At 38.8% G+C, this 12,492-nt stretch overlaps 1 protein-coding gene across 1 annotated transcript in view; it reads left to right on the top strand.

Annotated features, from left to right (window-relative positions):
- The window catches only part of ETFA (electron transfer flavoprotein subunit alpha), a 77,124-nt gene that overhangs the window by 27,716 nt on the left and 36,916 nt on the right, over positions 1-12,492 (top strand). The window contains exon 9 of the mRNA XM_038581082.1: positions 4,453-4,535. Within this exon, the coding sequence (XP_038437010.1) occupies positions 4,453-4,535 (83 nt within the window). The remainder of the gene's footprint in view (positions 1-4,452; positions 4,536-12,492) is intronic.

Genomic DNA, 12,492 nt, shown 5'->3' on the forward strand with positions numbered 1-12,492 from the left:
AAACTCGGGTGGCTTAAAACAACAGAAAATTAATCCCTTACAGTACTAGAGGCCAGAGTATGTTGAAATTACGGTGTTGGCAGGACCACACTCTGGGAGCAAATCTGTTCATTTACAGTATTTAGAGGCTGCCCCAACATTCCTAGGCATGTGGCTGCATCACTCCAGTCTCTGCCTCTGTCTTCATATCACCTTCTTCTCTGTATATCTGTATCAAATCTCCTTCTGTATCCCTCTTATAAGAATACGTGTGGTGACATTTAGGGACTACTTAGATAATTGAGGATAAGCACCCTCTCTTAAGATCCTTAACTTTATATCTGCTGCCATGTTGGTAATATAAATTCTGGGGATTAGAAAGTGAATATATCTTCGGAGGGGCCATTTTTCTGCCAACCATAGATACTAAACACAATAAATTAGTAAATAATAAATAAATTAGGATGTTAGAGGGTAAAATGCTATGAAGAGGAGGAGGAGTTTGGAGATGAAGATTTTTCTAGTTGAGTGTGATGGAGTTTGGAGAGGGAGGATGCAGCTTTAAGTAAGATAGTCAGAGGAGGCCTTAAAAAGGAGAGAACTGAACAAAGGTTTGATGGAGGTGAGGAAGCAAGCCCTGAGGAGATCTGAAAGAGAGAGAATGTTTCAGGTAAAGGGACCAGTAAAGTACAAAGAGTCCAACTAAGGGAGAAGTGTGTTTGGTTTATGTGATGAATAGCAAGGAGGCCAGTGTGGCTGGAATGTAAAGTACAAAAAGGGAGAGTAGTAAGAGATACGAGTGGGAGTGATAGACCAAACCACACAGGGCATTGCATGTCTTCGTAGAGAGATTGCTTTTCTCTGGATAAAATGGGAAACCATTGAAAGATTTGAGTAGAAGAGTCACATGACCTGACACTCAAGCTGCGATTTTGAGCATAGAGTGTAGGAGATTACGTGCATTAACAGGAAGATCAATTAGGAGGCTATTTTAATCCTTCAGGTGAGAGATACTAGTGGTTTGGAACCAGGTTAGTAGCAGTAGATGTGGGGAGAAGTAGTATTAGGATATATAGTTGAGGGATCCCTGGGTGGTGCAGTGGTTTGGCGCCTGCCTTTGGCCCAGGGCGCGATCCTGGAGACCCGGGATCGAATCCCACGTCGGGCTCCCGGTGCATGGAGCCTGCTTCTCCCTCTGCCTGTGTCTCTGCCTCTCTCTCTCTCTCTCTCTCTGTGTGTGTGTGTGTGACTATCATGAATTAAAAAAAAAAAAAAAGATATATAATTGAAAAAAAAAAAAAGAGGATATATAGTTGAAGGTAAAGAAACACTGGGATTTCTTGACAGATGGGTTATATGTATGATGAGGGAGAGTTTTTATTTGGCAGTTGGTAGGAAGAAGTTACTATTAGCTGAGATGGTCAAGACCCCAAGCACAGGTTCCAGGGAGAAATCAGGAATTGTTTTGGGCATATTAAGTTTTGCACTAACAGTAAACATACAGGTAGAGATGTCTGTTAAACTGTTGGCATTGGAACGTGGAATTCATTGGAGAACTTTGGGCTGGAGAATAAATTTGGGAATCAGTTGCGTTTCGGTGGTATTTGAAGCCATGACACTGGATGGCATCACCAAGGAAGTGAGTGTAAATTTAAAAAAAAAAAAAAAAAAAAAAAAAAAGGTCCCAGGAGCCCTAGAGACTCTTGGTAGAGGAGAAGGAGAGAAAGAAGACCAAAAAGGAGTGGTATGTAAGGCAGGAAAACCAGAACAGAGAGCATGATATTTTGGAATCCAAGTGAAGTGTTTTTGTCAAATACTGTAATAGATCAAGGAAGATGAGGACATAAAGTGACTAATTGATTTATCTACTTAGAGGTCACTGGCTAAACAGTTTTAGGGGAGTAGTGGGGGCAAAAACTTGAGTGGAATGGATTTAAAAGAATAGTCCAACGTAGTCCTTACATGATTGCATTCACTTTTTATGATAAGCCATTGAGTATTACATTTGTGATTTGTATGTGTTTCTGTATATGTGTTGTGGTTTAATAAAGAAGTTTTTAGAGGGGCACCTGGGTGGCTCAGTCGGTTAAGCATCTGCCTTCAGCTCAGGTCATGATCCCAGAGTTCTGAGATTGAGCCCCACATCTGGCTCCCTGCTTGGTGGGGAGTCTACTTCTCCCTATGCCCTCCTCTGCTCATGGTGTCTCTCTCTCTCTCTCTCTCTCTCTCATATCTTTTTAAAAGAAAAGTTTTTAGAAATAGATTGGGGGGCCTGGAATTGGAATCAGTGAATACAGATAACTCTTTATAGAGAGATTTTGCTGTATGAGAAAACAGAGAAATGAACAGTATTTAGGGGAGAATGGGACCAACAGCATACTTCTGTGCTATGGGAATGCTTCAGTGAGAGGGAAAAATTAATTACATAGGAGAGGGAAGGGAGAGTTGCTGGAGTGATGTCCTTAATTAGGCAAAGAAGTATATGGACCAGGTTAATGTGTATGTTAGTTGGAACATGTGAAAATTTGCTTGTGATGATTTCAATTTCTTAAGTGAAATAGGAAGCAAGGTCATCAGCTGAATGGGGTGTTAGAGTATTGGAAGGTTGACGAGAGAAGAAAAGATACAAAATTATAGTTCAGGAAACAGAGAATGAAGGCCTATTTATTTATAGTAAAACCCAGTTAACACAGCTTAGTGTTGGTGTTTTTCTCCAATTATGCTGAACTACGGGGACCAGGTATAGAAAAGGTATAGAGATTGCTTAATAAGTTAACCAGAGATAGAGGTTTTTCTAGTTGAGTGTGATGGTGAAGGCAAGGAGATTGAAGGCATAGGCAATGAAGTGATTAGAGCCATTGATCATAGAATTTAAGCCAGGTAAACAGGAGACAACATAGTGGGAGAGAGGGACAGTGAATAAAATGTAGATCCTGGAGCGCCTGGGTGGCTCAGTCAGTTGAGTTGTCTGCCTTTGGCTCAGGCCATAATCCCAGGGTCCTGGGATTGAGCCCTGGCATCAGGCTCCTTGCTCAGCAGGGAGTCTGCTTTCCCCCCCCCCCTGCCTTTCCACCCCTGTCATGTATTTGCTCACTCTCTCTGCTTTCTCTTTCAATTAAATAAATAAAAGCTTAATAAAAAAAAAAGAAAGAAAGAAAGAAAGAAATACAGATCCCAGTGAGGTCAGAGGATTGTTGGGAGTTGGGTGCTAAAGGAGTGAGCCAGAAAGAGTAAGTCACAGAGAGACAGTGGAAATTGAGATTGTTAAGGGATATTGGTAATGGAAAGGTTGGGGATCTGACCGTGGGTGTGGCTGAGGACATAGATGACTGGAGAAGAGTTATTTAAGGAACTATGAGGCCAGGTGTTGAAATATCTGAGAATTAAGACTAGTATTGGAGAAAGTGGCAATGGCCCAGAAGCTAAAAGTCATTGAGAAATGAAGGAGCTTGGCTTGTGGTTAATAGCTGACAAAGCAATAAATGGGTGACATGATCTGATGATGTGAGATTCTCAGCTGAAAGCTTTTAAGGAGGAAGGAGGGAGAACTTCCTGAAGGTGTAAATGAAGAGTCCCATCTCCATGCCCAGCGTTATAAAGATGGTGGCAGAAAAGAGCAACATCAGTTGGAGAGAACTGCAGGGGAATCATTGTCCTCAGGGAGCATCTACATAAGTGGGAAGATGGGTATACATTAGGGAGCATACAGGGCATTCGGAGATTAGTCTGTGGATTATGAAGGATAACCTTGGAGTCTGGGCCTTATTGTAGTGATTGAAGTAAGTAAAGAGCAGGATGTGACCAGTCGTCACTTACTCAGGTAGTATTGAGACTGCACGTTAGGAGGCAGTACGGAGTGCTGTCTGTGGCTTCCTCATGTCCCCTCTAGATGAAGGTGAAGAGGACCTGAGGCTCCTTCTTGAACCCTGCTGTGAGAGGAGCGACCTTACTCCAAGTACAGGGCGCCTTGTTCACTCCTGCTGAAGGAGGATAGAAGGCTACTTAACTTCTCTCTTTTTTTTTAGATAGTGTAACTTGTTATGTGTAACTTGTATTTATTTATTTTTTTTGTAACTTGTCTTTAATCATAGGAGATAATGATACCATAGTACCTTCAAGAGTTGTGAAGTTACTGCCTAAAGAATCATTGTATAATGGCATGCCAGGTTATAGTGTATGTTTTATGAATGCCTGGATACCTTTTTGATAAAGCAAGCAGAAGACTTCAGCCAAATTTAAAATCTTAAATCCTTGGGTATAAGTAGAAGGCATTTCTTGAAGTTTTGTGTATAAAATGCACTAGTACTTCATTTTAGAATTCTTGATCCCTGATAAGGAGATTTTTTTTTAAATAAGGGCTTTATAAAATAAATTCTGATTGTACTTACCAGTGCCTTTGTATATAGTAGTGAATATCCCAGCCAGCTGACTAACAGAGCTTAAAAAAAATGACAAATATGTTTTCCCCTCTAGTTGGTGCTTCTCGTGCTGCTGTTGATGCTGGCTTTGTTCCCAATGACATGCAAGTTGGACAGACGGGAAAAATAGTAGCACCAGTAAGTATTGCGATAAAATATGCCATGCAAAAAAAAAAAATTTTTTTTTAAGATTTTATTTATTCATGAGATAGAGGCAGAGACACAGGCCGAGTGAGAAGCAGGCTCCATGCAGGGAGCCCGATGTGGGACTCGATCCCAGAACCCCAGGATCACGCCCTGAGCCAAAGGCAGGAGCTCAACCACTGAGCCACTCAGGTGTCCTGCTATGCAAAATTCTATGGGATAAAAACCAGATCGGATTGAATAACCATCTCATTACTTAGTGTATTATTAGTGTATTATTTAGTGTACATTAGGATATTATTTAGTGTATCTAAGGAGTTTGCCATTACCGTGGTGAATATGTCCTCCTCGCAGGGTCTATGGATTTCTTGGTCTCAGTAAAATGCGTAGCAGTTCTTAAATCCAGCATTGACTTTGAGATTTTTTTTTAAAGATTTATTTTTATTTATTTATGATAGACATAGAGAGAGAGGCAGAGACACAGGCAGAGGGAGAAGCAGGCTCCATGTAGGGAGCCTGACGCGGGACTCGATCCCGGGACTCTAGGATCACGCCCTGGGCCAAAGGCAGGCGTGAAACCGCTGAACCACCCAGGGATCCCCTTTGAGATTTTTTTTTTTTTTTTAAGTTTTTATTTAAATTCCATTATCTTGCAGTGCCTTGGTGGCTCAGTTGGTTAAGTGTCTTACTCTTAATTTTAGCTCAGGTCGTGATCTCACATGAGTTTGAGCCCTGTGTTGTGTTCTGTGCTGGGCCTGGAGCCTGCTTGGAATTCTTTCTCTCTCCCACTTTCTCTACCCCTCCTCATTCTCTTTTCCCCTCTCTAAAAAAGAAAGAAAGAAAGAAAGAAAGAAAGAAAGAAAGAGAAAAAAAAAAGAAAGAAAATCCAGTGTCTTTTGATTTCTTAAGAACATTGGCAAATTCATATCATAGGGGCACCTGAGTGGCTCAGTTGGTTAAGCGTCTGCCTTTGGCTCAGGTCATGATCCCAGGGTCTCAGGATCAAGCCCAGCATTGGGCTCTTTGCTCAGCGGGGAGTTTGCTTCTCTCTTTCCGTCTCTGTCTCAAATAAATAAATAAAATCTTAGAAAAAAAAAATTCATATCATAACACCAAATATAAAGTTGGTAAAAATTTTATTAGTAAAGGATTTTATAAGTTCACATGAACATTTATTTACCATAAAACCTATTTATTATAATATTAATAGAAACAGTTTGTATTAGTGAACATAGAATCTTGAAATCAGGAGCTATGAATCATAGTTGTCTTATCCTGAACACCTAGTTTATTTTGTGTAGCTGCATGAAATACAGAAAATTCTTTTTTTTTTTTTTTTTAAGATTTTATTTATTTATTCATGAGAGGCACAGAGAGAGAGAGAGGCAGAGACACAGGCAGAGGGAGAAGCAGGCTTCATGCAGGGAGCCTGACATGGGACTTGATCCTGGGACTCCAGGATCACGCCCTGGACCAAAGGCGGTGCTAAACCGCTGAGCCACCCGGGCTGCACCCCCCCCCCCCTTTTTTTAAGATTTTATTAAAAAAATTTTTTTATTTGAGAGAGATAGTGAGAGAGAACATGAGTTGGGGGAGGAGGAGAGGGAGAGGGAGAAGCAGACTCTCCATTGAGCCACCCAGTCGTCCCTATATTGAAAACTTTAAAGACTTTTTAAAATATAAATCATATAATCCCCAGAGATTCTGATTCATTAACTCTGAGTTCGGCCTGGTCATGTATCTGTGTGTGTGTGTGTGTGTGTGTGTGTGTGTGTTTAAGCTTAAAAACTCCTGAAGCAATCAAGTGCCTAGGTGGCTCAGTGGTTAGGCATCTGCCTTAGGCTCAGGTCATAACCCTGAGGTCCCAGGATCAAGCCCTAGGGCTCCCTGCTCAGTGGGCACTCCGATTCTCCCTCTGCCTTTTCTCCCGGTTATGCATGCATGCGCGCTCTCTCTCTCTCTCAAATAAATAAAATCTTTAAAAAAAAAAACCTTGTAAAGCCATCTAGGGGCAACTGGGTGGCTGAATTGTTTAAACATCTCTTGGTTTTGGTGCAAATCATGATTTTAGGGTTGTGAGATCAAGAGTACGGAGTCCAGTTCTGCCCTGAGCATGGAGCCTGCTTAAGAGTCTCCCTCTCTGTCTTCCTCTCCTCCTCCCCTGCATGCTCTCTCGCTGTCTCTCTAAAGAAAATAAAACTCAAAAAATCCTTTTTGAAACAATCTCAAGTATACAGAAAACTTGGAAGTACAGAATTTTCTTTTTTATTAAATATAATTTATATTACATAATTACGTAGTTATAATATATGAGCTTCTTGTGAGGTGTGTTTTACAAATATTTTCTCCCAAACTGTGGCTTGCCTGTTTGTTTTCTTAATGGTATCAAGTTGAGGAACTTCCCTTCTGTTCCAGTTTTGTTGAGAGTTGTTACCATGAATGGTTGTTGAATTTTGTCAAATGTTTTTCTCTATTTGTTGAAATGATCGTTTGTTTTTTCCTCCTATATCTTGTTAATATGATGAATTGCATTGTTTGATTTTTGAATGTTAGAGTACTGTGAGTTACTGTGATAAACCCTACTTGATCATGTATCATTTTAATATATTGCTGGTTTTGATTGACTGGCATTGTATTAAAGATTTGGGGGTCTGTCTTGATCAAAATAATCTGTAACTTCTTTTTAAATACATAGTTATCTAATTTTGGCATCCACATTATGTTGACTTCATAAAACGGGTTGAAAGATATTCCTTACTGCTCTGTTTTCTGAATGGTTTGTGTTGTAAGATTGTTTTGTTTTTAAAAAAAAAAAAAAAAAAAAAAAAAAAGATTGTTTTGTTTTGTCCTGTCCTAAATGTGGTAGAATTCACCAGTGATGCCGTTTTGGCCTGGAGTTTTCTTTGGTGGAGTATTTGGCAATTAACTCAAGTTCTTTAATGGCTTTAGAGCTATTCAGATTTTTTATTTTATTTTAAGTCTGTTTGGCTAAGTGGTATGTTTCAGTGAATTGGTCCAGTTCTTCTAAGAGTCAAATGTATTGGATAAAGATGTTTATAATATTGCCCTGTATTCTTTTTATAGTCTTATAAGATCTGGATCATCTTTAATTTCTACAATTGGTAATTTATGTCTTCTCTCTTTTGTTTGCTTTCCCTTCATCAGTCTAGTGGGTTTATAAAAAATATATAAAAAATCTCAGTGATCCAACTTTTTTAGAATGACAGCCTTATTGTGATACAATTCATATACCATCCAATTCATCCAATTTAAAGGTTCAATTCATTGGCTTTTAGTATATTCACAGAGTTATAAAACCATCACCTCAGTTTTAGAACATTTTCATTGTCCCCAAAAGATACATACCATTTTTCTCCAACTTCCCCAGGCCAAAGCAATTAACATTCTACTTTCTGTGTGTGTGTGTGTGTGTGTGTGTGTGTGTATTATATATATAATATATATATTTGCCTGTTCTGGGCATTTCATATTAATATTTCATAATAATGATTATATAATAGGTGGTCTTTTGTGTTTTTTTCATTTAGCATAATGTTTTCAAGATTTATCCATGTCATAGTATTACTTTTTATTGCTAAGTGTATTCCATTATGTAGGCATACCACATTTTATTTATACATTTGTAATTTGATGGACATTTGGGTTATTTACACTTTTTTGGCTATTATGAATAATGCAGATATGAACATTCATATACAAGTTTTTGTGTAGACATATATTTTCATTTTTCTTGGTTATATACCTAGGAGTGGACTTGCTAGATCATATGGTAACTCTGTTTTACCTTTTGAGGATCTGCCAAATTGTTTCCTGTAGCAGCTGCACTGACAGTAAGCCAAATTTTAGCTTAGTTAACTTGTTTTCATTGTCTTTTGTGTGTGTGTGTCTTAATTTTCTTCCTTCTAATTACTTTGGGTTTACCTTGCTCCTAAGGTAGAACATCATTAATTTTGTATTGTTTATTTATTATTATTTTTTAAAGATTTTATTTATTCATGAGAGGCACAGAATGAGAGGCAGGGACACAGGCAGAGGGAGAAGCAGGCTCCAAGCAGGCAGCCCAACGTGGGACTCGATCCCGGGTCTCCAGGATCACGCTCTGCGCTGAAGGCGGTGCTAAACCGCTGAGCCACCCAGGCTGCCCTGTATTGTTTATTTTTAAAAATTGTTTTGAAAAAAAAAATTGTTTTGAAGTTTATTTACTTAAGTAATCTCTGCATGTAACATGGGCTTGAACTCATGACCCCAAGGTCAAGTGTTGCATGGTCTTCTAACTGAGCTAACCAAACTGTATTGCTTATTTTTATTTTTATTTTTTTTATTTATTTATTTTTTTTAATTTTTATTTATTTATGATAGTTACAGAGAGAGAGAGAGGCAGAGACACAGGCAGAGGGAGAAGCAGGCTCCATGCACCGGGAGCCCGATGTGGGATTCGATCCTGGGTCTCCAGGATCGCGCCCTGGGCCAAAGGCAGGCGCCAAACCGCTGCGCCACCCAGGGATCCCTATTGCTTATTTTTAAATGTAAATATTAAAGGTATAAATTTCCCTCTAAGCACTGCTTTAGTTGCATCCCCAAAATTTTGATATATTGTATTTTTATCATTTATTTAAAAATACTTTCTAATTTATAAAATTATAAATGTTTAATTTCTAGATATTTGTGAGCTTTTTTCCTAGAGCGCTTCTTATTACTGATTTCTAATTTAATTTTGAAGATATTAATATTTATATTTACTGAGATTTATTTTATGGTGTGGCAAATGCCCTGTCTTGATGAACTTGAAAAGAATGTATATTATGCCATTAGACATTGCAGGAAAAAAGATTAGTGAACTTGAGGATGTGGTAGCAAAACTCCACTGAGAGAAAATAAAAAAAAACACAGGAAAAAAAATGGACAGAGCATGGATGAGCTCTGGGAGAACTTTAGCAGGCCCAATATAATTGGAAGAGCCAAACTTTCTGAAGAAATAATGACCAGAAAAAAAATTAAATTTGATGAAACCTATAAACACACAGATCTCAGTAGCTCAGCATACCCCAAGGAGAGTAAACATGAGGGAAACTACAAGGCACATCATAATAAAAATGTTTAAAGAATGAGGGGCACCTAGGTGGCTCAGTGGTTGAGTGCCTTCGGCTCAGGTCATGATCCCAGGGTCCTGGGATTGAGTCCTGCATTAGGCTTCCTGCAGGAAGCCTGCTTCTCCTTCTGCCTATGTCTCTGCATCTCTCATGAATAAATAAATAAAATCTTTTAAAAATGTTTAAAGAATGATAGACTATCTTAAAAGCAGAGGAAAAATAGGAGTTAAATGAATACTCCATTCAAAAAGCATACTGTCAGAATGTATAAAAAGCAAGACATCATCCATGAACCACCTATAAGAAATACATTTTAAAATCTAAAAAAGATATACACTGAAAGGGAAAGGGTAAAAAAAGGTACACTGGGGCTCCTGGGTGGCCTCAGTTAAGCATCTGACTCTTGATTTCAGCTCAGGTCATGATCTCAGGGTTGTGAGATCAAGCTCTGTGTTGGTCTCTGTGCTTAGCAGGGAGTCTGCTTGAGATTCTTTCTCTCTCTGCTCTTGCCTGTGTGCACATGCTGTCTCTCAAATAAATAAATCTTTGAGGAAATAAAAAGGAAAAGATATACCACACAAGCAGTAAGCATAAGAGATTAAGAAATCTGAGTATCTTTATTAATATTAGAGAAAGTAGACTTTAAGACAGTGGTTACTACCGGAGATAGAGATTATTACATCATAATAATAGATATTATTACATAATAATAATAGGGTTAACTTATCAGGAAGACAGAACCATCATGATTGTAGAAGTGCCCAGTAACATAGGTTCAAAAAATTCATCAAGCAAAAATTAAGAGAACTTAAAGTAGAAGCAGACAAATCCATAATCATATTTGGAGTTGTTGGTTTTTTTTTTTTTTTTTTTTTTTTTAATTTCTGATAGTCACAGAGAGAGAGAGAGTGGCAGAGACATAGGCAGAGGGAGAAGCAGGTTCCATGCACCGGGAGCCCGACGTGGGATTCGATCCCGGGTCTCCAGGATCGCGCCCTGGGCTAAAGGCAGACGTATACTGCTGCACCACCCAGGGATCCCATATTTGGAGATTTTAACACTTTCTCTTAGTAATTGATATAACTAGGCCAAGAAATTCAGTAAGAACATAAAAGATCTAGACCAAGGTTCACCAGACTTTATCTGTAAAGAGTGATAATACCAAATAATTTTATGGGCCATAGAATGTCTCTGGTAGTTGTAGAGCAAATGCAGCCATAGATAAGTAAATGAATGAGACAGAAAGCAAAAGAATGAGCATGGCTATATTCCAGTAAAACTTTATGTATGGGGATCCCTGGGTGGCTCAGTGGTTTAGCGCCTGCCTTTGGCCCAAGGCGTGATCCTGGAGACCCGGGATTGAGTCCCACATCAGGCTCCCTGCATGGAGCCTGCTTCTCCCTCTGTCTGTGTCTCTGCCTCTCTCCCTCTCTCTCTGTGTCTCTCATGAATAAAATAAATAAAATAAAATAAAATAAAATAAAATAAAATAAAATAAAATAAAATAAAATAATTAAAATAAAATAAATAAAATAAATAAAATAATTAAAATAAAATAAAAATAATAAAATCCTTGTGTACTAATTCCAAAATCTGGGTTATTTTAGGGTTGATCTCCTTTTTTTTTTTTTTTTTTTGAAAGATTTTATTTGTTCATTCATGAGAGACACACAGAGAGAAAGAGGCAGAGACCCAGGCAGAGGGAGAAGCAGGCTCCACGCAGGGAGCCAGATGCAGGGGCTCCATCCCTGGTCTCCAGGATCAGGCCCTGGGCTGAAGGTGGCGCTAAACCGCTGAGCCACCCGGGCTGCCCCATCTTCTTTGATTGTGTTTCCACATTTTCCTGTTTCATTGTATGTGCAATATGATACTTCTCAAATTTTTTGTCTTAGGATTCCTTTTCAAGATTGAGGGTTCTCAAAGAGCTTTTAAGTGGGTCTTATCTATTGACACTTTCTATGTTAGGAATTCAAACAGAGGGGTGCCTGGGTGGCTCAGTTGGTTAAGCCTTTGCCTTTAGCTCAGGTCATGATCTTGGGGTCCTGGGATCAAACCCCACATTGAGCTCCCCATTTGACAGGAGGCCTGCTTCTCTTCCTCTGCCGGCTGCTCCCCCTGCTTGTTCTCTCTCTCCCTGTCAAATAAATAAAATCTTAAAAAAAAAAAAAGAAATGCAAACAGAAAAATTTTAAATATTTAAAAATATTAAAATAATAAACTATCTTCTTAATATAAATAACATCTTGGTGAAAATATTTTCTAAAACAAAAGTGATTTTAATGGGAATAGTCGCATTGCTTTACATTTTTGCCTTCATAGTTGGCTAATAGAAAATTACTAGATTCTCATTTCTGCTTCCTCTGTTTTCTTATATTAGTTTGATTAAAGTATGTAAAGAGGGATCCCTGGGTGGCGCAGCGGTTTTGCGCCTGCCTTTGGCCCAGGGCGCGATCCTGGAGACCCGGGATCGAATCCCACGTTGGGCTCCTGGTGCATGGAGCCTGCTTCTCCCTCTGCCTATGTCTCTGCCACTCTCTCTCTCTCTGTGTGACTATCATAAAAAAAAAAAAAAAAAAAAAAGTATGTAAAGAAAGTCTACTATCACATAGATATATCATTGAAAGAGAAAGGAGTATTTTAATAGCCTCTTAAGAAAATTGTGGATATATTTCTTTTATATTACACCAAAGCTTGACAAATAGTAATTTTTAAAAAGACTTAGGTATTTATTTGAGAGAGCAAAGAGACAGCAAGCAGGGGGAGGGGCAGAGGGAGAGGAACACAAGCAAACGATCTGCTGAAGGGGGGAACTGGATATGGGGCTTGATCCCAGGACCCTG

The sequence above is a fragment of the Canis lupus genome, chromosome 30, assembly GCF_011100685.1.
Source record: "Canis lupus familiaris isolate Mischka breed German Shepherd chromosome 30, alternate assembly UU_Cfam_GSD_1.0, whole genome shotgun sequence".
NCBI classification, from domain to species: Eukaryota; Metazoa; Chordata; class Mammalia; order Carnivora; family Canidae; genus Canis; species Canis lupus.